At 43.1% G+C, this 26,735-nt stretch overlaps 1 protein-coding gene across 3 annotated transcripts in view; it reads right to left on the bottom strand.

Moving 5' to 3' along the window:
• Window positions 1-1,350: 1,350 nt before the first annotated feature.
• SV2B (synaptic vesicle glycoprotein 2B) overlaps window positions 1,351-26,735 on the bottom strand; it is a 60,671-nt gene continuing 35,286 nt past the window's right edge. For all 3 annotated transcript variants that reach the window (XM_058033700.1, XM_058033699.1, XM_058033698.1), the window contains exons 3-13: window positions 17,152-17,332; window positions 16,385-16,536; window positions 14,403-14,536; window positions 13,616-13,705; window positions 11,403-11,513; window positions 10,209-10,297; window positions 9,328-9,492; window positions 6,692-6,825; window positions 5,704-5,904; window positions 2,846-3,005; window positions 1,351-1,867 (exon numbers count right to left, since the gene is read on the bottom strand). In XM_058033700.1, coding sequence (XP_057889683.1) covers window positions 1,684-1,867; window positions 2,846-3,005; window positions 5,704-5,904; window positions 6,692-6,825; window positions 9,328-9,492; window positions 10,209-10,297; window positions 11,403-11,513; window positions 13,616-13,705; window positions 14,403-14,536; window positions 16,385-16,536; window positions 17,152-17,332 — 1,601 coding nt within the window. In that variant the 3' untranslated portion in view covers window positions 1,351-1,683. The remainder of the gene's footprint in view (window positions 1,868-2,845; window positions 3,006-5,703; window positions 5,905-6,691; window positions 6,826-9,327; window positions 9,493-10,208; window positions 10,298-11,402; window positions 11,514-13,615; window positions 13,706-14,402; window positions 14,537-16,384; window positions 16,537-17,151; window positions 17,333-26,735) is intronic.

Raw genomic sequence — 26,735 nt, 5'->3', positions numbered from 1 at the left:
ATCTCAGCCTAGCCTTGCTTGGTTTTCTTCCAAAAAAAAAAAAAATTGCCAAAAAAACAAAAAAACCCAAAATCCGACAAAGATCTAACAAAAAGTAAATGAGATCACCAGCAAAAGTACAAAAGAACTTTTTTTGTGTCACAGAATATCCTGGTTTGACAAATTAGCTGCGCTATGTGGCGGTTTCAGATCAATTCTGGTCTGTTGCTGAGCTTGTTGCAAAGGGTATAATTAGTGTTATCTCATCCATTGTGAGCACAGGTGTGTTGTTGAGCAGGGTGCTTTTCCTTCTGGTTTCCCAGGAAAACACACCCCAAAATACACAACTCAATTTGCCTCTAGGTGCAACAGGACTTAAGTGGTATGATAAAAAGGGCACACAAATTTCAGAAATGTTCTCCACAGGATATCAAGCTAAACTGTGCCACTTAATGGGGAATTTAATGTTCTGTACAGTGAAAGCTTGCTGTGTGCATTCCCTGTGTAACAAGTTAAATGGCTTTAAGTAACTGTGCTTACAGTGTTTCAATGAGACCCAAGTATATTAGAAAATCAAGCATCATATTCTTCAAATAATATGGCTAAAATGCTGGTAAATTCAGTTACCATTCTCTAGGTATTAGGCAAAAATCCCCTATTTACGCTGGATAATATGTACACATTTGGTTTGTGGAATGCTCCAATATCATATCAATTTCTCCTCTGTGAAAGCTGTAAGGAAAAAACCCTCTTAATCATTATAGAAATATATATTCCCAGCCACTAAGACATTTAAATATTTGGTATCTTGATGTAAAGAGCAAAGTGTCACTGAGTTGGTCGTGACTCCTGATAAACTTGAATTACTGGGATTTGTTTTTGGTGCCACTGTTAAAATCCTCTAAAGGGTGCAGAAATTAGAAATCCTAAATTTTAATAGCTGATCACTTCAATGGGTGTAAGTAAGTTTGCAAGGAGGTGTAAATACACACATATATGTATATATATATAATTGTTTAGATACTTCTCTTCCACAGCAAGAAAGTGTCTAGTAATTCCCTGTGCCCAAGTGAAGACAGTAAAGGGCTTTGAAGTTCTGAGTCTTCTGAGACAGCTGAGCTCCCACCCTCACATCCTCGAGGATTCAGGACTCTCACTCTTCCAGGGTGGAGTGGTAATCCCAAAATCAAAACAGCTGGGGCCAGTGAGCACATCTGCCACTGTTAGCCCTATGGCTGGAGCTCACCTGGAGCAGGTGTGTTACCTGCCCTGCCTGGATGCTCTGTGTGCCTGAGCACAGCTGGGTGGCTGGGCAGGGCAGGGTCTCCCAGCTGGGCAGGGCAGGAGGGTCGGGTCTGTCCTCCTGTCTGTCCTCCTGTCTGTCCTCCTGTCTGTCCTCCACGCGGGCACGGAGCTGCTGTCTGCCTCTGGTGTCCTTGCAGGGGGATGGACAGGGACAGGGGGGGCTCCCAAGCTCTGCAAGGGGTGTGTGGGGGCTGCATGCACCAGTCGTGGCTGTAACAAGGTCAGGAGCGATGGTTTTGTTTAAATCCCTGCGGCTTGTTCTTGGTTCTTCTTCCCCTTGCTTTGAGGTGCCGACAGAACAGCGCAGAATGAACGTTTTGGGTTTTCCAGACATGGCTCTTTTTTGTTCTTCTCCTACACCTGCCCCCACCCCCCGCAAGCCCCCACGGCCTCTGTTGCTCACATCAGGACCTGATCTCGAGTCTCTGGCAGGCGCAGAGCCAGCAGGCCACCCCCAACCAGGGCGGAGGAGGCCAGGAGGATGGGAACCACCTTGGTTATCCCTACGAAGGAGGAGAAGATGGAGTTCCCCAGGATGGCACCAAACTTGCAAAGCCCGTTGAGGATGCCAAAGGCTGTTGCCCTGTGGGGAGGAAAAGCAGAAAGCAATGGTTGGGAGGCAGGTTCTGGCACAGCTACAGAAGGTTTGGATGGGTATTTTTGTGAATGCTCTTATGCTTCCCGGGCTATGCTTCTAGAAAGTAAAACTGGGTGGAATAAATCAGTAGATAAATAGATGCAGCTGTTTTGTGTGTCTGTGTGAATGGGAAGAATGTCTGTGTGCACTCATTTCTCCTTTTCATCCTACCTTCTCCCTAGCTCTAGAATGGCCCACTCTGTCAGCCTCTGCCCTCCCCAAAGACAGGAGGACAAAATCTGCTCTAGATCTCCTCAAAGCTCTTCCAAGGGCTGCCTGGACTGGATTGTCAACAGAGACCATAGTTCTCCTCTAAATTCTGTTTCACCCAGCAGCTCAAAGTCCACTACTTTTAATGTACAGTCCCTCTCCTTCATTTCTGGCTTGCCCCAAGAGTCTGAAAAAGGCAAAAAGGGGCTTATAATAATATGAGGAAAGATTTAATCCAGAGAACATTGTCCCAAAGTCTCTTGATCTTCCCCATGTCCCAAATCACTCTGTCTACATGGTTTTCTCCAGGTTTTGGATTGGAGGGCTGCCCCGGTGATGAGGCATGATGAGAGGATGGAGATGCAGTGTGAAAGGCCAGACCTCCATGCACATCCATGGAAATGACAGAGTACTTCTTTCATTTTAGAACCAGTTGATCTTTAATGTCCCTTCCCACCCAAACCATTCTGTGATACCATGATTCTCTGATTCTTCGATTTATCAGCCCATAATTTCCATATGTCCACGTGATCCCTGTGTTCAACCTGCCATGCATGCAGAACTATGCTTGTGGAATAGCTCTGTTCTGACCCTGGACTACACAGCCCTGAAGGACTGGTGAAAGTGAAATAAATAAAAATACACAGCTTTTTTCGCTGGGAACCAAGAGGACTAGGGAGAGGGTGTGGATTAAGGGAGAAGTGTTCTGAGCACCTTTTGTCGGTGGGGTAGAGCTCCACGGTGATGACATCCAGGGCGTTCCAGGCGGCGATGCTGGCCCCGCAGAAGAGGCACTGCCAGCCGATCATCGCCGACTCACTGTTCCCGAAGAACAGGAAGAAGCAGCACACGGCTGAGATCAGCATCGAGCCGCCTGCAGGGGGAAACCAACAGGAAAACACTGGCACAACTTGATGCCTGGTTGTACTCTTCCCCTGACTCTTGCCGCCCTGAATTTTTAAGATTTTCTAAGCCTTATGATGCTTGCATCCTTGTAGCAAACTTTCTCGCACACTTTCTGTAAATAGCTTATTGTTTTGCATTCTTTTATTCTTTTCTAATCTGATAGACTTGTTGGTTTGTCCAGTGTCATTGGAGAGGTGGCACTGTCACCATTTTTTAAGATTTTCTAAGCCTTCTGACGTTCGCATCCTTGCAGCAAACTTTCTTGCGCACTTTCTGTAAATAGCTTATTGTTTTGTGTTCTTTTATAGAAAAAGAGAAATTTGATAGACTGTTGGTTGTTCCAGTGTCATTGGAGAGGTGGCACTTTCACCCTCCAATCCACTGTCACTGTTAGAAAATTATAAATGTTAGAGTCAGAAAATAAACTTCCCTTTTCTTCACCCTGAGAACAGTGGTGTTTGCGCTTGTGTTGTTTGGTGTCCTGTAGCCCCAACAGCTGAGCAAATACATTTGTTAAAGATGGCTTTCAAGTGATGGCATTTCATCCCAATAAGTATTAAATCTCTGAGGATCCAAAACCACCTTGATGCTGCCTATCTGTCATTCTCTGATGCTGGAAACCAGCCTAGAAATGTTCTCAAAGTCCACCTGATCTTGCTGATAGTCCTGCTTTACAAAGACTGGGAAGACAGGCAATTCCAGGCAGGTTTCCAGCATCTCAGACTTCCAGATGGACCCAGGAAGAGCAGAGGCAAGTAAACATGAAAGTCAATGAGGAGGAAGCATCACTGTGAAGGTTTTTCAACTGGAGTTTCTAGTGATAAGCTTGTGCGTTTCATATCGTATCGCTTGACACATTTCTAGTCCCAATTAGGATAATTTACAGTCACTTGTATGAAGCACTTGAGGTCTCTTTTAATTATAAGAACATCATTAGATTTCATGGCACATTTGCACAGGAGCCATAATTTTATGAACATCACCGAGGGAGAAAGTGAGAGCATTCATGCTCAGTTAGGCACAGTTCAGATTCAGAAATATTAATAGCTACATCACTGCTTTCTACCCCATTGGGAATTTTCAACTGAAAGATGAAATTTGGGACAAAATCAAACTATTTTTCACCAGAATGTTCTGTTATCACTGAAATATCTCCATTTATTACCAGGAAAGCAAACAATTTTCTCTGTTTGGTGGTTTTGGAGTCAATTTAGCACATCATCCAAAATAATTTGGATGTCGAAGTGTAACTAAAATGCTTCAATTTGGACATTATGTTGCATCTTGCCACTGCAGCAGTGGCCTGCCTATGAAAAGCTGCTGTGCAGGACTCCTTGTCCCCTTCTCCTCCATGGTACAAGGCCAGACTACATCCCCACAGTGTGCTGTGGATATTCCCCCTGCTGCAAAAGCCCAGCCCAGCACTGGTCTAGGCACTAAAAGATCTGCTGATTTGCACGAGATAAAGTTTGGCAGAACGTGATAAAAACAAATTGAAGTCCCAGCAAGGCGCATAACACAAAGGCGAAATTCAGTTTTCCTGTTAAGCTGACCAGAAATAATATGTTCCACAGAGTGATACAGGTGGGATGCCAGAAGGCTCTTTCGATTGGAAATTCCATAGTGAAGCGTTTCAGCATGTCATTACTAATTTTTGTCCTGTTCTCATCTTTTTGCAGGAGAAATAAGCATTTAGGGCTCCAGCTGTCATCTCAATTCCAGATGAAAATGCTGAAATGCTGACATGTTTGCAGGATGGACAATCTGATTCTCATCCAGCTTCCTCTAATTTATTTCTCACAGACCCTCTGGTTTGTTTGGGTCTTTTTCAAATTCACCACATGAATGCTCATTTTCCCTCAGTGTAAATTCCTGAGACAGTAATCTTGTTCTACTTTAACCTGTCTGAAGGTGAGGCTGAGCTAAACCTTCCCTCTGTTCTCAGAGGAGAGAGAGGAGCTCAAGAGAGTGATTCATCCCTTGGCCCATAAATCATCCCTGATTTTATTACCTTCCTTTGGCTGTCCCTCAGGGCATGATTCCCATATCATGGGACGAGAGCAAGGTCTGAACCCTGGAGGCTGCAACACCAGCAATTCCCAAAGTATTCATAAAGCTGATAAGGTGATAACTTGATAACTTACTCCCATGATGCTAAAGTGGGCTCCTTTCTTGGCTGTGACATGGTCAGTTAATTTACCATATGGTCTCTGAAGCTGCTTGTGCAATCATTTGAAAATCAGATAAAGAACCAAAAGAGGGAACTCCTAGGCTCTCAAGCTGCCACGTCAAATAACCTTTGTGAATATTCATTGCTACAAGCAAAATGTTCATTTATTTATACAGAGGCTTTGGACTTCAGCAGCAACTCAACAGGACTAAGAGCTCCTTTTTTAGCTCCGACCCTGATTTGCTGAACACTGCAAAAACATGCAGGATTTGACACAAAAGGCAAAATAAACTACAAAAAAAATGTTACAAACACACAGAAAAGCGGGGTGAGGAGGTGGGGAGTAGATGACTTACTGCCATGGATCACCTGCCTGACCCTCTAGACTTCATCTTCTGCTCCTTTTGCTTTGGGGATGACAAATTCACACTGAGCAGGGCTGTTTGCAGGGCTGAGCTCCACCCTGTACTGCCCCATCACCACCATCCCCACTCACCAATCATCTTTATCCTCCCGATTTTGTCCATGAGCAGAGCAGAGATGATGTTGCCTGGCAGCACGGACAGGCTGCCCAGGAAGCTGACCAGGTAGATGAGGAAATCATTGTCCTCCTCAAAGTCGATGTGGCAGCCTTCCTTCTCCTTCATGAAGGTGCTGTTGATGAGCCTGCAGTTGATGAATTTGTGTTCGTAGAGATCTGTGAGGGAAAGAGGCAAAGGCTTGACCCTGCTTGGCTGAACTCTCCTCATACAACAGCAAGGACCAAACCAAAGGCCCAAGAGAAGCTTCTCATCCAATGGAAATGGCCAGGGAATATTTATTTCAGTGGAAATTTATTAGAGATGCAAACTCTAGCTGAGTCTTTGGGTCCTGTCAGATGCAAGCTCATATGCTCCTTTTATTTTTGGAGTCACCTGAATCAGTATCCCCATGCCAGAAGGACAGGGCAATGCAGGCTTTGGTTCTCATAGCATTATCATTTGTTCTTTATTAGAGTAGAAGTTAAGAGCTTTTTTTTTTTTTTTTTTTTTTTTTTTTTAATAAATTAGTGACTTTTTACAGTGAATTTTATTAGTGCCTTTTGATACAAATCAGTGACTTATTTTACTGCTGACAATCTTCAACTGCCGGTGGATTGAAATTATATTCTAAGCCAATTTTACTGAGTAGAGCTGTAAAGTGCTGAGAATTTTGCCATCACTTTAACCTGCCTGAGCACAGAATTTGGCATTTCCCATACAGCACCCAGAGACACCAGAAGCCATGGGGTAAAAATCACTGATGGAGCCATCTGAGGTCTCATTCCAAATGCATCACACTCTTTTCCTCCAGCATCACTCTCATTACCCAGCACACACTCAAGCACACAGATCCCCACCATCCTTTCTCCCAGAAAGCAGATAAAATAGTTCTAATAAAATAGTTTCCTGATAAAAAAAAAGTTCCCAGTTACAGAAATGACACCGCAGCAGGAATCCCATTACCGGTGTTATAAAAGACAGTAGAGATGATGGTGCAGTTTTCAAAGAAGGTCTCAGTGGATCTCACATCTTCAAAGTAGCAATCCTCAAATAATGAATCCTCAAATCTCACCTCCTTGAATTTCATGCCAATAAATCTGTGGGGCAGGAAACAGAACTTCACTCTATGCTTTAAGATATTTTCTATACTGTATAGGTGGGCAGTGGCTGTTTCAAGAGACAGAGCACTAATTCTAATTTCTAATGTCATTTACAGAAAAGGTGTTGCTTCTGTGTTTTATTAGGAGGGAAGGGTCTGAAGAGTATTTTTTTAGAAGAGACATGGATCTTATAAGATTTGTGCAGTTTCTCTATTCCTCACAATAATCACATCTGAGAAAATGTGCTTCTAAAGCTGAGGGGACACAAATCCTCTCGTGTTCAGTCGTAATCTGTCTGAAGATGACAGAATTTCACTCAATGCAGGGCATTTCCTTCATAAGCTGACCTTGCTGCCTTCCTTAGTCTCCCCCTTCCTCCATCATAAATAAAACCAGACATTATCAGGAGCCTATTGAGCCATTTGGTGAAAGGTTTCTGACAGTTGTTTAAACTCAAAGTGATTTTTTAAGTGAAAATGCAGCAGGGATTCTGGAGAGAGTGGGGAGATTATCTGAGTTCTGCTTGTAACCATCTCTGTTTGAGGTTTATTACTTACCATGTAATGAAAACGGATTTCACTAAAAATAATAAACTGTGTCAGGTGATTGATTTCTCCTCTGATGGGAAGTGTGACATGTCTGACCTGGCTGCCTGAAGGATGACACAATATTGATTTACCTGTGAGATTTTGCAGGAACACTGAGAAGATGTATTGGGTAATGCACAGACATGTTTAGGAGATGTAAGGAGCTATTAAGAACAAGCATTATTGCTCCAGTTAAAGAGGCCATGACTGTCACCAGATGAAAAAAAGCCTTCCAACATAGACTCTGCAGCTTAATTGAATTGAGCATTTTTAACACAGCATAACGTGATGGTTGTTTACACCTTTAAATGAGCACTGCAGGGCTTCTTGACTGAGCCTACTAACAGAAATTATTAATGCACAAATACCACCAGAAGATTATTCAAGTGTTTTGCTCCATGTAGAGGGTCTCACAGGTTACAGCAAAACTTAAGCTGTTCTGCATTTTCTCAGTGATGTATTTACTCCTTGTAATGTATTTACTCCTAAAGGCTGTTAAAAAACATTTTCCCTCCTGCAGTTTACTTTCTTAACACCCAACTTGAGAAGACTCAGAGAGCAATGGCCTGGTGATCCATGGAGTTTTAGCTAACAGCAAACACAGCTGTAAACCATTCTGAGATAATTTCTGGGCATTACTGCAACATAGCTTGATGAGGTTTTGAGTATTTGAAATGGAGAGGGCCAAGGTGGGAGAATAGTGATTTACATCAGTTTTATGTCTTCAGCCAGCCAGTGCTGAGTATCCTTAATTCTCAATGAGGTTAGTGAAAATTCAGCACCTCCTGTAGGCATAAGAAAAATATCCCCAGTCTCTAAATTTGACCAACATCCACTTCTAACCACTTTCTTTTGTGGGACAGGAATTGTAAGGCTAGGTTTGCATCATCAAGCTCAGCTCCTTGCTGCAGGGAAGGTGTATGGAAGGGCACGAGGACACATGTTGGGGTCCCTCACAAATGTATATCAAATATATAACAAGGAAATTATTTCTGAGGGGATTGGAACAAGCTGGCTGGGCAATGGGATGTGGTTTCAGCTGTGAAGATTAAAACAATGAGTGTTTTGTGTAACATTGAATATAGGGAGGAGCTGCCTCCAGCAAGGCAGCTGGAGCAGCATCCCGTTAGGTCTACCTGGGGCAATGAGATCACAGAAATTACAGAGGGATATTTTTCCTTTTTTATTGGGATTTTGAATGGTAGTAATGGAAACCAGGCTTTACACTGCTGTGGAACATAGAGTGATTGGGGACCAGGCTGGATGCAGAAGGAAAAATAAGGCCAGGCCAAATAGGAGGACGCAGGGAAGGAAAGCAATGATGTTCTGCTGGAGCAAATGCACTGACTTCAAAGCACTAAAAGAGAAGGTGATTCATTCATTTTTCGGGAGACAGTGACTGCAGTGGGAGAAGCACCCCAGCATGGCCATGGCCCAGCTTGCACTAATGGGCAGCAGGATGGAGACTGGGGTAATTCATATAGAAGACTTCAAGAAGAAATAGCTTTTTATTTTGGAAATCCACCAGCAACTTCATTACCAGTGGCTGCCCAAGCCCAGTAGATGTCAGTGTGGGCTAAGGCAAAAGAAGTCACCTCTGCATGCAGGGCTGCCCAGCACGGCCAGGGGAGCACTTGCTGCCCTGATCCCAGCTCAGGGCTGCTGGAAGCAGAACTCCTCACTGGCATCCCCTGGGTTCTGCAGAAGTCAGTGACAGAGGCAAAGTAGGTGGGAAAAAATGATTAAAAAATATTTTGTCTTTCAAAACCTGCTCTGGGACTTGAGAGATTTAGATTGAATGTCCAAAAGAACAACAGAGAAGTTCAAGTTGATGGAAAATGGAAAAGAAAGAAAGAGCTTTCTAGAAATTTATTTCAGTTTGAATGCATCAAAGCAAATTCTTTTCACTTACTTGTCGTTCCTGTATTCCCCATTTCTATGGATCTGGTTTTCCAGGGTGAAATTGAAGGTGAAATGGGACACTTCTTCCTCATCAAAGATCTTCACCCGGGAATCATATGCCTCGTCTTGGAAATAGCGGATCATGTCAGGGAACCAGACAATAAGGCCATAGTAACTGCAGCAGGGTTGGGAGACACATCAGGACACAAGATTCTTCCAAAGACCCACTTCACAGCTTGTAAACTTGTTAAACTCCAAATGTGAATGCATTTCTGACACAAATTCTTGCTCAGTTCTGACACAGGACTGAGCAAATTGTTTCTGCACTTTAAGCACCCTGTTGATCTCAGAAATAAATTGGTCCATTCTCCTTCACTTGAAGCAGGACAATTCATTTTAGTTCCCCTTGGCTGGAGAATACAGAAATGTTCTAACCTTGCTACCCATTAAATTAGCAGAGAATAAACAAACTGGGTTGATTTCTGTAAGTGTGCAATTCAAGTGAGAGTTAGGCAAAATTTACCTGTAGTTTAGACTTAGAATCTCCTGAGTGGTTTTGATCTAGACTAAGGAACAGCTGAGAGTCTGGTGGGGTTGTGTCTTTTTTGTTAGTGTGGACAAGATCAAATGAAAGATCTAAAGGTGAGAAAATCAAACTATTACTGTGCTACCAACCACTTCTCAAGTCCTGATTTGTTCAGAGCACCTTGTACTTCATATAAAGCAGTAGATTGATCAATATTTGTAGGAGAGCAAGGCTTAGTTCACAAAGGCTCTTTAAAATAAGACCAGGATTAATTTTGTAATAGTTTATTTACACTTGTAAATAAATATTCAGACTCTGAATAGTGCTTTAGCTTCCTGAAAAATATAAAGAAGTATCTTCCTTACCTTAAGGCCATTGTAAACCAAACCACAGCCAGCATCAGTGTGTTCATCCTGTACTGGGCTGTTAAACAATATAGCACATTGTCCCAGACCTACAAATCCACAAGAAGGAATTAGCGGCCAGGACACCCCAGCAGACACTTGACAGCTTAATTTCTGAGTGCATCATAAACCTAATGTCAGAAAAATGGGTTCATTAGAGGAAGGTCAGATGTGTGGCTTATATTCAGTGTTTTTTTTCAAAATTATATTTATTGAGTAAATGGCTTACAAAAAATCACTTATTCAGCTCAGTGCTAGAGTACTTGATCTGAGACCTTTGTAATGAGCTGGAGTGCATGGTCAGGGCTGGGTATGAGGCAGTGTCTCTCTCAGGTTATATCAGCAAATGTGGATATGACATTGTTCTCAGACCCTCTGACAACTTTATCTTTTCAAATATATGTATGGTGTCAGGAGTGCTTTCAAACTGAGATAGAAAGCTCTCTGAAGAGCAGAAGTCCAAACACAGCTGGCACTTTAGGAGGTATAAGGTGAAATCAGGTAGGGATGAAGCCAAGCAGGAGGCAAACCAAATTCTGCTCTTGACTCATTGCAGAAAATGCTGCCAAGAACATGAGGGGATGCAACTCCTCAAGCTCTTATCTTGACACATAAGTATAGTAATAGTATAGCATCTGCATTGCTATTAAGAAGGACTTTCCTTTATTTTCAGCTCATCCTTCAAGACTAGACATTCTAGCAATGTTTTCCACAGTCCTACATAGGCATTAGGTGAGCAGCATAGCAGGTGTGAAAGGTTAAATTAGCTTAGAAGACAATACAATATTCTTAGAAACTTGGTCTCAGCAGGAACAAAGAGCAAGCACTTTCTGCCTCCACTGCAGGTGGTAATTAAAAAATTAAGGCTTGGGGAGAGAGAATCAATATTTATCTGCCCAGGAGGAGAGCCAAGTGCTTGGGGCTGTGGCTGCTCCTGGAAGCCCTGCGCTGCTGGAAGGCAGTGATGCTCACAGGGGCATTTTGGAGCCTGGGTGGCAGCATGGCAGCTTGCACACATCTGCACAGAAAGTGCGCTCAGATTACAGCTCTTTGCAAAAACCAGATATTCTGAGGTGGGAGTCAGGGTTTTAAGGTAGAATGACCTGAAGCAAAGAGGCACTGGAACACTGTGTGAAGTTTTTTTCTCCTCTTTACCTGTTTTAAAGTAGTCGTGATTCTGACCAGCCACCGCTGGTACCAGGTCCCTGTTGAGCTCTGGATTTCAATAAATTCATCTACTTGCTTTGGAGTTTTGATATAGGAAACCTAGAGGAAAAAGAAAATAATGGAAAAAATTAGACTGCAGCTTTTATAATTGATCTTGGGTGGATTTAAATTCCACTGTTTTCTGGGCAATGTTTCCACCTAATAACCCCTATTATTTTTTCCTTCAAAGGTAGCATTAGCAATTGAGCTCATTGATTTAATTACAGCAAGAGAGTATTAACAGAAATAAGCCTTGCTTCCTTCTTTTCATCTATCCCTTCATCCTCTCTCTCTCTTCTCTTCCGTGAAATATTTTAAGTACATCATGTCCACTTCAATCTTTCATTTGCTGGCTAATGTACCTGTATACTATCCTTATTTCTCTATCTTCAGATTCCCACTACAAATCAGGACTCAGAAAACATAGTAAAAACTGTCTCCAAGATCAGTCACTTGTACTCAAACTGTGTCCTCAGGATTTCATTCTTCTAAGACAACTAGCAGGAACATTTCTCATTCAACATCTTTTAAATACCACTGACAGAACTTCTATGACAAATGAATGTGTAGATAGGAATCTTTGCAGCTGAAAATGTATCCTGCCATCAAGTGAGCCCACACAATGCAACCAGTTTGCTTCACCAAAATAATCTGAATTTTCACTGCTGAATACCTGAACTGGACTGCTCAGGAAAACTTACAAATGTATACCAGAAAATATTTGCTTAGCAAATTTAATTAAAGGACATAGTAAAGGAAAACAGAACTGTTTGTAAACACATGGAGGAGGCGAAAATCTGCTGAATAAATTTCTGAGTGTGAGCGAGCGCCTTGGCTCAGCTCTGGAGTCTCCGCATTCCTCTTCCTGGCAGTGATTAAATGTCAGATCTGGGAGCTGTCCCGTACGGGCTGACTCACCACAAACTGACAGCTTCTGGCCTGTCAGAAAAGCACAAACCCTGGCAGTTTGTGCCACACCAGGAGCAGTGTGCCAGGGGTGTCAGCACATCTCGGCTCAGCCTCAAGGTGCGCTGCGAGCTCCGCTCTTCCACTGCAGTCACGGCTCTGTGGCATGGAATAACCAGCACTAATGGGGGCTGTACAGCTGCTCCTCCATTCTCCTACTCACCTCAGACTCTCATAGTGCCCTACTTTGGGAGATATATATATATATATTCATATATATTTATATTTGAGATTCATTTCCCAGCTCGGCGTTACAGCAAAGCCGGTGATGGATTTGAAGAAAACCACTTGTCACCTTTGCTATCAGGGCTTGCATTACTCAAATGGTTGGTAGCCTAAAAATAACACATGCTCATTAAGATCCTACATGAACCTGCATGCAGTTGTCATGCTCAGATAGGAAATTTTATTTTCCTTGAAGGATCACTCCTGAGGGGCACAATCTCCTGACAGCCCTTCTGAACATGGAGCGTTGCTTTCCTTCTTGATCAAAAATACATGTTTCACACACAAGTGTATCTCCTTTATTTCCATCTTTTAAAAGCATCTGTGCTCTCATCTTTAAAAGAATAAATCAAGAGTTCTTCCCTGGCTGGCTCACCAGGATTTTAACACTGAATTATAGTAATTTGCAGCTAACCCCAGCATAAACCTTTCCTCTGAATTTACTGTTAACCACTCTGCTGGTGTGACCTTTTTCACAACAAGCAGCAGGCCAATGAGTAATAGCCACTCATCCCACTTTCCCTTGGAGAGATTTAAGACTGGATATGAGGCAGGTGGAGTTGGGAAAGCTCATTAGAAAGTACGGGAAGTTTAATCAGACTTTGATTAGAAGCCAGAATGGAGAAAGGAGTGACTCAGGTCTCCCACATGGCTAATATGTCTCTTATTTTGTTTTAGTCTCTTAGAGCAAGCTAATTAAACACGTGCATAATTGCGAAATCACTGGTTTAAAGGATGTAGAATAACACCAGGAATGAAGAGTACTTGCTGCAATTGACATATTTGTCTAATTCTTGGAAAAACAGACTGACATCTAAGCTTAAACCCACAAAATGTTTCTCAGAATCCATTTTCTGGTTGCTGGGGGAGAGATTACATTGAAAGAGTCCCAAGGAGAAATAAAGTCATGCTGTGCTGCACTAAGGAGGGTATGTCCAGCTTTTCTTAAGCAATGGCTTTGCTCAACTCACCGTAAACACCCTCTCTGGCTCGCCCTTGGCACGCATGTTGGTGTCATGGACTTGCTTGAGAATCATCCAAGCTTCATCATGTTTACCAATCTGAAAATACCAAAGAGAAGGAAAGCAAGTGTTCAAGCTGCCAGCTCTGTAATTTGTCAAAGCACAGAGAGAAAGCAATTCTAGAGGTCCAGCATAGTAGAGAGGCACATGGTTGGTATTCACAGAGTGCAGCATCTCTGTGCTGGAGAAAGGAATTGTCCTAAAACTGCCTGAGGCAGAAAAATGGTCAGGGAGAGAGCTTTAAAAACACATAGAAGAGGAGATGGATGAGGAGAACTGGACTCTCATCCCACTCTGCTAAAGAATTGCAGGCTTGAACTATGTATTGCTACATTTCCCATCTGTGGAGATACAGAAATTTGCTTAAGATTTCTGAGCTTTAAGTATTTTACTCAGTGAAATGTACTTTACCCTTTGCTCTACCACCAGGATTCAGCAGTTCCATGCCCAAACTCTGTGAGATGTTTTCAAAGTGCCTTTGTTGGACAGATAAAATTCTCATCTCTCACTACCTTCCTTCTGTACCCCATGTGGCAGTGACACACTGACCATCAGTGACTGACCCCACAGTCTGCAACCTTTGGGGTTCAAGCAGTCTGTGGAGCTGGGGTAGACACACAGGAGTGGCTTTGCCTCTGAGCTTGTGCTCCATGTGTTTGATGGGACAAAGACAGACAGACAGCGGCACATTAGGGACCTGCCATCCTCTGCCTGTATCAGAGATGAACCGCCTTACCTCCAGCAAAAACCGTGGGCTTTCAGGCATGAATTTCAGCGCCACCAGGGAGGCGATGCAGGGCAGGGCACACACCAGCACAAAGACTCTCCAGCTGTGGAAGTGGTACTTGGTTCCCATACTGAACCCCCAGCCTGGAAACAGCAAGAGCCAACAAGTGAAAATACTGACCAGGAGCTCTGAGTTTTCCTCTGCTCAGAACTTGGCAGCTCTGTATGACATGAGGGCAGGTTGAAAGTTTGCTTTCTTAATGCTGGTGGCTCTTGGAGGCTCGATAGCGTGCTCAGTGGATAGCAGCAAGTTTATGTTCGTTACAGAAATTGGAGCATGCTCAGGCTCTGCCTTTTAAAAACCTTCTTTTGTCTTTGAGTTTAGAAATCACCCAGTGATGGGAACAGCTCAGAGCAGCTGTAGGCAAGTAAGGCTGGAAAATGGTGCAGGAATAAGGGCCATAACTGATTGCTTCTCAGTGATGTTAGTGAAGGTTTACAAAGGTTAAATCCTTGATCTGAGAGGCACTTTAGAGACAGCTTCTTCCCATCTCCTACATCACATATGTATTTCACATTTCATGGAAGTGAGCGAGAAAAGCAAATTTATTTTTTTTCCAGACCTACAAAACCTGAGCTGGCGTTCAAACTTAAAAACATCAAAATCCTAATCCTGCATTTGAGATACCCCTTCTCCTGCTTTTTTCCTGGTGTTTGACCAAGTTAGGTGTTCCCCTGCTAAGAACTGGAAAGTACAGCCTCATTCTCTTGCATTGCTCCATTCACTCTCCCTAGGCTCAAATCTCATAAGGAGTGTTAAACTAATTTTTTTCTCCTGTAAAAATTTTATTCACATAATAAGGAAATCATCCAGCAATGGGTTTTGCAGAGGTCTCATCTGAGCCAGTCATGGTGTTCTAATGATTTCACAAAGTTCCAAAAGAGTAGGTGGAACACTGGAAATCAAAAAAGAAGCTACAAAAACACAATATCAAAAAATCATCTGAAAAATAATTGTAATGTAAATATCTAAGGACTTTTAAAAGCAAATGTTGTTGCAGGTAATAGAATTATTTCTACCTGAAACCACTAAAGTAAGTTTACCTATTTTTTCCAACAGTCTCTGTCACATCAATCAAAAGCATGAATATTTCTTTATACTGAATGTGCTTTAAATGTGCTAAAAATGAAATGATAGATAGGTAAATGTTAGTGGTTTCCTTTGTGGGTTTTGTGAACTGTCCTACTTTCCTCAAACAGGATTTTACAAACAGCTGGTGTCACTGAATACTGGGGGAATTAATCTTTTCCAGTAGATATTTGCTTCTGGTGTTTCCCTAAGTGATATACACAAGTTACAAGAAATTCCATGCTAATGCAAACTTTTGCTTCTCAGAGCACAAGTAAATTTCAGTTTACAGCCATCTACTTTTTCATTCCCACTTCCAGCTGAGGGCAGGGAACCCATTCCTCTCCTGCACCCATTTAGGCGAAGTAAGGAGTGACTTCAACCCACCACAAGCTGGGCAGGTGTGTCACAGGTACACAGCCCTGACAGTGTGGACACTTGGCTAAGGGAAAGCACATGTGCTGTGCTCACTGCTGTCATCCACAGCATCCAGTGATTCCCTGATTAAAGTTGCTTATTTTTGATAACTGGAGCAATTTTTGCCATATAATCTCAGTCTATATTTTTCCCTGAATGAGCTGACATTTTAGATGAAGAGCTCAGGCTCCAGCAGTGTAATTCAAGGGATGTATTTGAGACTTTAGATGGAAAGCAGCCCCATTCAGTCCTATCTACAGCCTCAATATCCATCAGTCAATCGTACAGTCAATCTATAAGACCTTCTGTGAGCACTTCAGGTATCTATTTATTTTCAGTGCTATTTATGCTAGGATGTGTAAGAACTGTCACTACCTGTGCAAGGGTTTGGGGTGGTGTAGTGGTGCAGGAATGTGGTGGTGTAGAAATTCAAAAGCACAAATTACCGTAATGTGGGATGATGCTCCAAGCCATTGCTGAAGCATAAATGCCACCAATCATCCAGAACATGCAAAGCCAGCTCAGGTGTTCCCCCCTCTTCTCACGAGACAGGAATTCAGAGAAATAGGCAAACACGATGGGGAGGGTGCCCCCAATACTGAGGAGAAAAAACAGCGCGTGAGAAAAAGGAGAGTCAGCTTCAATGTGTTTGTGGTTAGGATTGCATGTTTAATGAGGGAAGGTCACACTCACAGATGGGCTGCTCAGAAGTGAGACTTCTGAGGAAAAATGCAAATCTCTCTTTGGCTGGACTGGCTTTAGACGTCAAAGATGAACAAGATCCTTCTCATGCTTTAAAAGCTGAATTTTCTGTATTTTGTACAAACCCAGAGTAATACCCTGCTCTTTGCTTAAACATCTCCTCTTGTTATTTCATGATCATTCATTTTAGGGAGGCAAAATACTGGCAGCCAGTGTGAACTGATGAGGATCTCAATGGAGGCCTTGAAGGTGGGCATTTTTCAGAAATGTCTCACCCACATTTCTGCACAATTTGGGCAGTACCAGAAGGACATCAGTGAACAAACTTCCCCACCATTAGAGCTCTAATGGTCAAGAGTGAGATAACACAGCCACACATGCTAAATGGCAATGCCATCCTGACTGGGCACCAAGGATGCATCTCCTGAGCACCTTTCCTTGTCCCACCCCACACATCCACACCGCCCAGCTGTGCTGGGGCTGCCCCAGGCCAGGTTCACCAGGTACACACCCGAGGCCCGAGATAAGGCGGCAGAAGAGGAAGAATCCGTATCCCTGGACGAAGGAGGAGAGGAACGCAAAGGCAGCATTGATTGCAAGTGATATGATGAGGCATTGCTTCCTTCCCAGTTTGTCAGCGAGGCCACCCAGCAAGACAGCCCCCACCATCATTCCTAAGTAGACTATCAAGCCTGGAAGGGAGAGAGACAATCAGCTTGTTAACAGGGTAGAAATAGTACACAGGGTAGAAGGAGATTTCAAAGTGCCCATGTGGCAGCTGATGTTGTCCTGGCATATTGTGCAATAAAGGAGAGATACTCCTAACCACCTCAAATCTCAGAAACTCTGCCCAGATTTTCCCATCTCGTGCTTGAGAGCTGGCATCACTTGAGGCAACATGGACAAACCAGCCCCACATCTTTCCTTCCCAACCTCGCCGCTCACATTTCCCCTGCACGTAAGCAATGGCCAGGCATAAGCAGCTTAGGACGCACGTGTCCCAGCTATGTGCCACCAACAATACAACAGAAGTCTGATGTCTTAACTCCTCTGACCCCCCTGAGTGCAGTGGGACGGAGGATGTGTAGGGAGAGGCTCTGTCAGGCTGCTGTTTACGCTCGGAAAGCTGCGAGAGCAGAGGGGCTGATGAAGCATGGCTAAATCTCTTTGCAGTGTTTCATCTCTTTCACTCTCTGCTTTTCCCAGCTGGGTCTGAAAGGATCAGTCTGTTACCCAGACTCACCTCGTGTAGCTCAGCTACTTCCTTCGTTAGTGAGCCAAGATGTGGTGTCTAACTAAAGGACAGCTTACTCAAGAGTGCAGTCTTGATCTGAAAATTTCAGGAGAAGGGAGAATCTAGGGCTTGTCTGGACAGTTTGCTCTATAGACTTATCTCTCTAACATTGTTAAGAAAGAGAGATTCTTCTATTTAACCTGACTTCACATGATTTTCTGCTATGGGGTCCTCAAAGGCAGTCTCAATGGCTCATTTAGTGCCAGGCTGGATAGAGGAGAATGGGTTTCTACCTTGGGTAGTCTCCCTGTACCCTGCTCAGTTTGTGCTTGCCACTCTCCTGGAGAACATGGCAGTTGTCCTTTGCTCCTCTACTGCCACTGCTGCAGAAGATCCACAGATTTTATTGCCTTTTTTTTATGCAGGTACCAGTGTAAATAACACTAGTTCCTAATGCTCAAATGTTCAGAAATATATTTTTCATTTCTTTTATCTACTTTCCACATGTAGTTCAGAAGAAATTGGTTGCAACCACAGCTTTTCCTGGGGAGCACAGAGGTACAAGAGGCTGCTCCCTCCTGCAGCATATCAAACCCCATTGACAGGGTTGTAGCCTGTGTCTATAGGCTGCACAGTCCTGCTGTGGAGATCCTGGTGGGGCCTGACCACCACTGGATGTGATCCAGATGGGCTGAGCTAGTTCAGGATGGAGAACATCTTCTTGCTGGGAAGCAGAACATTCTGCTTTCCCTGCAGTGCAGGGAGTTCTTGAAGGAAAGGGATGATGCTTGAGGATGTTTGGAGACTGGGGACATGTTAGGTTCAAGAGCCAGCTGAGCTCCCTGCATCCCTGGCCTCAAGTGAAGGCATTGGATGCTAAGCAAGTAAATACACTGCCTTAATAGGAAACATTCCTATTCATTGATTGAAGAAATACAGCTAAAAGGAACATTTTTCAGGCATGGTTGACTCTTTGGAAGTTCTTTCCTCACCTTGAACCAAGTTTGGCTTCTCTTGCGAGCCAATGCCTTCCCCAGGTTCTGTTCTATCAAATACACTTGGAAAACAAGGTGGCAATGAATGTTTTTGTAATTTATTAATGTTTAAACAAAACAATCAGTCTGGTGGCTGAAGGCAGCTCTGTGCCATCCAGTTAAGGGCTAATGCAGAGTTATCTGGCAGCTGATCCTGTCTTCCTTTTGACTGCAAATGCCTGCACTTGATTTAAAATGCATTACTAAATTAAAAGCTATGCAGCAGAGACCCATTGCAGGATTTGAAGGACACTTCTGTCACATTGATCAGATGGGGAAAAGTTTGGATTTCTTAAATCTCTCTATTCCACACTGGGGTCACCTATCTGTGAGTGATTCTTTTCAATCCACATTATGTCTGAGGGGCAGGATTTGTGTGTCAAAGGCAAAAAATCTGTTCTTGTCTATTAAAAGCCTTTGTACCAGAACTGTGGAGCTGGATTTGGCCAATTGTACCTCCACCATGAGCACCATTGTCTCTGTGCTACCAATCCTTGCACTCCATGCCCTACCCTCCTGATCCAAGCTGTCCTGGTGAGGAGATCTGAAGGTGTGTAAAGGTTTCAGGTATAGATCTCAAGAGAAGTTACAAACACATCTCAGAGTCTGGGATCTCTATTTCTATTAACTTTGACCTCCAGCAGGTTCACTGAAGTGCAAATTGCAAGGGTGAGCCAAAGCAAAAACAGCTTCAGTCCAAAAACTTCCTGGAGGAAGGATCTTAATGCAGTGCTGGGTGGCTTAATGCTTTTACCCTGGCTCCTGAGCCACATTTAATGGAGCAACTCTGATGGCAGCCAGAGGAGGGAAGTGATGATAAGCCCTGTATCTACTCACTGGTGCATCACAGCCACCCATCTGACAGTGAGCCCTGCCAGCACTGCCAGACCTTGGGGAGGAAGAAAAAATGATCTGCCAACTTTTTTTTTCTTTTTTCTTTTTTTTTTTTTTTTCAGAGAAAATCCCTGGATGGCAGATGTTCATCCAAATCCTCTTAGTAATGGAAAATGTCCCGGGTCAGGAGGAGGTGGAGGAGGTTGTTACTGGGTTCTAGCTGGTGTTTTACTGCAGTCACTGGTGAGGGGCAGCCTGTTGTCTGGCCAGAAGAGTGGGCTCAGTGTGGGATGTGGCAGTGCTTGAAACTCAACATCAAGAAGTGGAGCTGCTTTTGTAAGCAAACCCCTCAGATTCTGACTAAGGAGCCCAAACTTGGGATGGAAAGGAAGACTGGATCTCTGCAACACAGCATCCATCACACAGTGAGCAGACAAACCACAGCAGAGCTGTTAATGTCACAAACTCATCTAGAGATTGTTGCTTTAATTAGTTATTGTATATGATAAATCAATTGATGCATGGTCCCTCAGAAATTTAAAACAATAAAAATCTGTAGTAAAGAAAATATCAGGGACAACCAGAGACTGTCTACTTGGCCAGGTTTTGAGGGAAGGATTCTGGTTATGGAAATATGTGCTTCAGGGTTGAAACAAAATCAACAGAACACTTCCTTATGATGGAGAGGTCTTTTTTTGGTGAAGACTGCATGTTCTGGCCAATGTAATTAAAATTTGGGGGTAGCTGCTATAGAACACTCTGTCAGCTGATGGATCTCGGGACCCAGGGTGCAGAACAAGGTCTGCCTTGCAGATTGCTGTGCCCTGGATTGACAACAAGGTGTCAGGGACCCAGGGAGAAATGGAATATTTACTCAAACTGCCTCTTTGCAGAGAGAAAACCTTCCAGAGAACACAGTGATGGTCGCTGCCTCTGGAAAACATCCAGCTCATGTCAAGGAAACTAAAATTTAAATTTTAAAATCTAAAATTTGGACCAAAAAAGGTGATCACAAAATGGTATTTCTTTTCCTGAGCTAGTTCTGTCCACCAAATATTCTACAGTACAACGTTACAATGGTCTGCACCAGAATCCTGACTTCTAAACTTGGCTTCAAACCACACAGACTCAGACTGTGCTCGGAGGGATCAGCCTCCCAATTGACGCATAAGGTGCTCAGATGAAATGTTAAGGGTAACTCTGAATAAGCCATTATTTGCTGGCTATTCCACAAGTCCTGGAGCATAAAGAGTGCCTGTGGGAAAGTCTGCAACAGCCTCCCCATAAAAGTGGTGGAAAACCAAAGGGCTTAAATTCTATGAATAAATTTTGGGTTATGACTCATCCATTTCTGAAGTTATAAGGAAAATATGTGACCACTGACTGGGCTTATTCCCACTAGAAAAGGGGTAACATATTTAGCATTTTCACACTGAGAAATTTATTAGCCTTTACTGAAGTTGTGTGCTCTGTATGAGACAGGAATTTGAAGTTAAAAGTTCTAGGAATGAGGAAAGGAATATACTGCAGATACAGTATATGGCACTGGGTGTGCTAAACTGTATTTTTACTACTTCAATATAAAGTCAACTTCTAAGGGTTTCAGAAAAAAAAAAACCCAAAAAATTTCAAGGTTTACCTAAATCTGCATCACAAGCATGAATTTTTCCTATTGTTAGTTAATGGGATTAAAGTCCTTAAAGAAGAGGCATGTCTGAAAATAATCCCTTTAAGGACAGGACAAAGACTTGTGGCATAAATAGAAAATTTGAGCTTTTTGAGCCAAATAGCTCACTGAGAAGAATTACTTCCATAGTCCTTGGGGCTGTCAGGGAGGGGAGGAAGCTGCCTGGGCCCAGGGTTGTCTCTGGTTTGCATGGAGCCAGGAACCACAGGAATGGGAAAGCTCCCACCTTACTTCCAATCCCAGGCCAATACCACGGCAGCCCTATGGTAAAAAAAAAGAGGCTCTTGAAGAGGGAAAGCATTTGGACAACAGTAAATTATTAGGACCTTATATATCTTGTAGTTCAAACTGTAATAAAACCAATATTAAAATACTGTTACTGGTATTAGGCATACACCTCATGGACACAAAGAAAAGTTTGTGGGTCAGGTCTGGACAATCTGGGAGATGGATGTGGCAAGGCAGAGGATCCAACTGTAAGTAATTAAAAGAGAGAAATAAAGTCGTGATCATGCTGACTCTCTCGTACCATAGTGATGGGAGGGTCTTGACAGAGGATGAGCTAAAGGCTGGTGGTCTTTTTTTTCCACTCTTCCTGCAATTTTCAGTCTGCTCTTCCTAGAAGTTTTATTAGTGCATTCCACATGAATCAGCTTGACCTTTTACACGGAGCTCAAAGGAAAGGCTCATGCCACTGCACTCTCCTTGTTGGTTAATACGAGCAGTGAGACTCCTTCCACAGCCCACACCTCTGGCACTGGGAAGGGACTCTGCCACGGGAGAGGCAGCACTCCATTTTGGGAGATGTGTGTGTGGATTTTGGGCATTTCTGGCCGCTGGGATGGAGGGGGCTGTGCAGCTGGAGCCGTGAGCCCCTGGGGCTGTGGCACAGCACGGGTGAGGTGAGGCACGGCCGGGCTGGCGTGGGTGGCGTTTACACTCAGCTGGCTCCACATCTCCCCATGGGACTTGTCCAGCACCACAGTATTCGTGGCACCATCTGGCTCTCCCCACCCAACCCTTCTGCTAAAGCAGAGATTTAAACAGAGGAAGCCAAACAAATCCTTTTCTGTCCAACAAAACCTCCTCAAGCTGGAACGCATCAGATGAAATTCCCACAGTGTTTACACGTGGGGACGCAGCCATCCATCCCCAAATCAGACCTACACAAAATGTGGGGTGTTCTCACAGCACAAAAACAAAAACACCTTTATCTTTTCCCTATTGCTCACGGTGATGATGCTGCTTGGGTTGCACACTTTCAACCAAAAGCAAATTTGCAGCCAGGAATCCGTGCCTGACATGGGCAGGTCTCATCAGGGTGTGTTGGGGTCCATGGCCATGGAGGAGCAAAAAAGGCAGCAAATAACCATGGCAGAGCAAGGGAGCCATGGCTGGGCTTGTCTGTGCTCAGCCAGAGGAAATAAAAAAAAAAAAAATGAAGTGGAGAAAAGCCATCGAGCTCTGCAGAGGGGATTAGGATTTACTGTCATATCAGGTGAATTCAGGGCAATGAGAAGCTGCGACCAGATTTTATCTCAGCTGATAATAAAACATCCTTTTCACACAACTAAAAGCAGGCATGTTGTACACATTCTATTTAACCTGACTCACACAGCCAAGCTTGAGTTGCTATATAAAAGCATAATTACTTATAGGATCTTTTTTACTAGCTTTTTTTCATCCAGCATTGGGAGGTTAAGAGTCTGTAATATTACATTCTCCTTAAAAAAATTATCAATAAATCATAAAAGGGAGAAGGGAGACTGAAAAAGCAATTTTATTCTCAGCCCTGGTGTAGCTGTTTTACAGTTATGGGCAAAGCCCTTAAAAATTTCCTTGTCTCAGTTTAGTGAACTGTGAAATGATGATAACACAACTGCAGCTCTGGGATCTGGGAGGGCTGATGCTTTAACTGTGCCCTGAGTTTTTTATGTGCAGGATGTGCAGAAGTTTAAAACATTACTATGTTATTATCTTTTATACTTGTGTACTTAGTACCCTTGCAAACATAATATTTAGTCCTCTAAGAAGATGATTTATAGCATGTAAAGATATATATTTATAGAATATTTCTCCAAATAATGATACTGCATGCTTTTCAGCAAATATAAACTCTTCAAACTATTACTCTTTTGATTATCCTTAGCATATTAAAAAGAAAATGTTTCCAATAGTCTGTATCATACCGAGAAGGAATATTCTGTCTCAGTAAATTTAATAATTGAATTATTATTTTGACTACTGCTGATAAAAGCTCAGCAAAGCTAATCTCTCAAATAAATATGTAAAAATAAAGTTGTTACATGCTACCAAACTTATTCTTAACAACTTATAATATAAGTTGATTAAATCAAACTGTTAAAATATCCATACTGTTGTTTCCTTTTTTTTTTTGATGGGTTTTATTTTTGTAATACCCCTGAAATCATCTTTAAAATAGCATTTCTCATAAATGAAAAACCCCAAATACGTAATTTGTCCCACTCAGGATATTTAGGGCTAAAATAGCTGTTAATTTGCATCTGATGGTGAGATGTTTATTTTCAGAATGAAATGTAAACGTTTTCTAAGATGTGTCATATCCATTTCACACATTTCATGAAACACCGTGGGCATCTGTTTATTTGCAATTTTTGCATAATTTGGCCATAGTTTGCTTGATATTTTCCCATGACTGCTTTCCAAGGGAGAAAAAATATGCAATATGCAGAGTGTTTAATGCAAAATGTCCTTTTAACAGAAGCTGAACTTCACTAAATTGGTCTTTAGGAGGCATCTGCTTTATCACTTTTATTTGTCCCTTCCTATTTCTGCTGGAGTTTCATTATTCACCCGACTTATTTCCTTGTTTTTTCCCTCCTGGCCTCTCTTGTTGTGGCTGAGCCCTTGTGTGTTTAAAAGTTAGCAGCTGCCTGGAAGTGACCTTAACTGCCCCTGGGAAAACCTGGTTGTGTTTCCTTAGCAAAAACTGGGGAGATAATCACTTCCTTGTGAATAAACACGAGCTTATCTGTGGATGTTTATTGGCACATGGGGATAAGGCAAGGGCCAGTAGCTTATGTGTGGATAATATCCCTGCTTCCCTAAAACCGTGGGATAACTTGAGGGAAAGCTGTGCCTGCTCTAATCACCCCTCTGCTCATCCTGGGCAGACACTCTCATGGACAGGACGAACATTAGAAATTGGGGTGAAGGCCCTTTGATTGCCACCAAATCGATCTCCAAGTGTAATTGAACCCTGGTCAGTGTGCACTACCATAGAGCACCAAGGGAACGGATTCACAGGGGGACATGAGCTTGTCTTGGACACTCTGAGCTTTGTGGGAAATACATTTTTTTCTAGCTGCCAGCGGATGTGAGCTGCAGCTATCCTAAGAAAGATTTTGATGATTTTCTTCTTGTCTCCATCAATAGCACTTCCTCAGCCTTCTTCTTGAGAAGCTATCTGCTGTCCTTATGCCCCAGCTGCTGAGAAAAGAGATGAAACCTTCTTGCAGGGGCAGTATATTCCCCTCTCCAAACCCAGAGATCTGCACTGATCCCTTCCTATACCCTTCAGCAGCCCCCTACCCACCCCAGGCTCATCACATTCTCTTTCCTTGATGCCCTGGGTACTCATGACTCACATCAGAGCACTGCTGGGCAATGTGAGGCTTCCCAAGCCGTGCCTAATTCATTTTCACAAAGCCATCTCACAAACCTCAGAGCCACAGCAGAGAATGTCTAGCAGACAAGAAAGGGTGTTTAACAAATTAACTGGACTGAATGGACTGAATCAGAGACCTGCCCCTTATACACCACCAGTCAATAACAACTGCATGCTGCCATAACCACCCACTCTCCTCCCTGCCCAAAACTAAGATGAACCAGCTTTTATTGTTTAAGAAAAATTTTTTGTTTTCCCCTCCCATAACGAAGCAATTAAATAGTTTGAATACAAGCAGACTGACAGCAGATCCCCCAAACAAACAAGCTGAGGACAGGAGAAATTGTTCTGCAGAATCAGGTTCTCAGAGGCTGTGTTTGAAAGTGGGCAGGAAAGGCAGCAAGAAGAGTTCTCTTCCCCTCATTAGCAGTCCCAGATTAGCTCTGGTAGTGCGCAGGAGGCTGGAGCTGGGATTGGATACGGACCCAAATGTCTCCTTGCTTATTCAGAGCTTATCAGAACACCCTGAACTTTCAGCCTGGCAAATACTGAGCTGGAAAAAGCAGAACATGCTCTCTGGGGAGATTTCGTGTTCATTTTTACCTGTGGTTGGGCCAGAAATACTTCAAAGATAGATTTCCTTGTGACATTTGAAGTTTTCTCATTCAGGAGCCTGCCAGAGCTTGAGCTATACAGAGGCAGATATTTATGGGGTCAGAGTTTCAGAAAAATCTCAGCTTTCATAGAGGCACCAAAATAAATGACCTGCTTTTCAAAAAAGGTCTCATCACTAAAAAGACACCAAGCCTTGTGTCCCACAGGGAGCTGGTGCATTCCAAAGTCCCTTTGAAATCAGGATCTAATTGTGAGAGGTTTGCTTTTAGATATCTGACCGGATATATTTCAAGCTAGAAATTTTAATGGGTTTGTGAAGCAAAAAAAAGTTGCTAAATTCTTTAAGGCACAAAAGTCAGTACAGACCTGGCTAACTATAGAAAGAAATATCCTGATCCTCAAGTTCAAAGAAAAAAAGGGAGAAACAGAAAAGTGAATATGACCTCAGTACACAAAGAGGAGAAGTTTACATAGGGATAATTATCTATTGCCTTTGTCACATGAAAATAATGTCAATAGAATGAACTCAATGGCTGGGGTCTAATCCCAAATCTGCATTTTCCTGGCATCAGGCAGGGCTTCTGGGCCAGCATGTATGACCTAGAGTCCCTGATGATTCCCTGCAATCCCAGTACATGTCCATCAAGACACACTCTCTCCCAAGCAGTTATTCCAAGAGTTATTTTATTTCCCTTCCAGATGCTCTCTCCTATTGCGTGGCTGGCTCTCACTACAGACCCTGCTGGATCCTGTACTGATTCTTGGAGATCTGGGAGGCTTTGCTGTTTTGGCTGATGGAATTTGGCCTGCCTATTGTTCAAGGGGAAAAATAGTTCGTCCAAACCTTTCCACCCAGTCTCGGTCCCAATAAACCACTAAGCCTTGTATTTTGACCTCAGGGAGATGTTGGTAGTGATGCAAAAGGGATGTTGCCAGTAGCCTCAGCTTTAATCTTCATGCTGCACTTTAATTGCATTCCACAGACCTAAAAAGAAACCTCCAAACTACCTCTGATCCAGGACATATGAGCAAACTGAGAGGT

This window comes from Melospiza georgiana, chromosome 13 (genome assembly GCF_028018845.1).
Source record: "Melospiza georgiana isolate bMelGeo1 chromosome 13, bMelGeo1.pri, whole genome shotgun sequence".
NCBI classification, from domain to species: domain Eukaryota; kingdom Metazoa; phylum Chordata; class Aves; order Passeriformes; family Passerellidae; genus Melospiza; species Melospiza georgiana.
The sequence above is the reverse complement of the archived record's forward strand: the minus strand, read 5'-3'. Positions and strand labels throughout refer to the sequence as shown.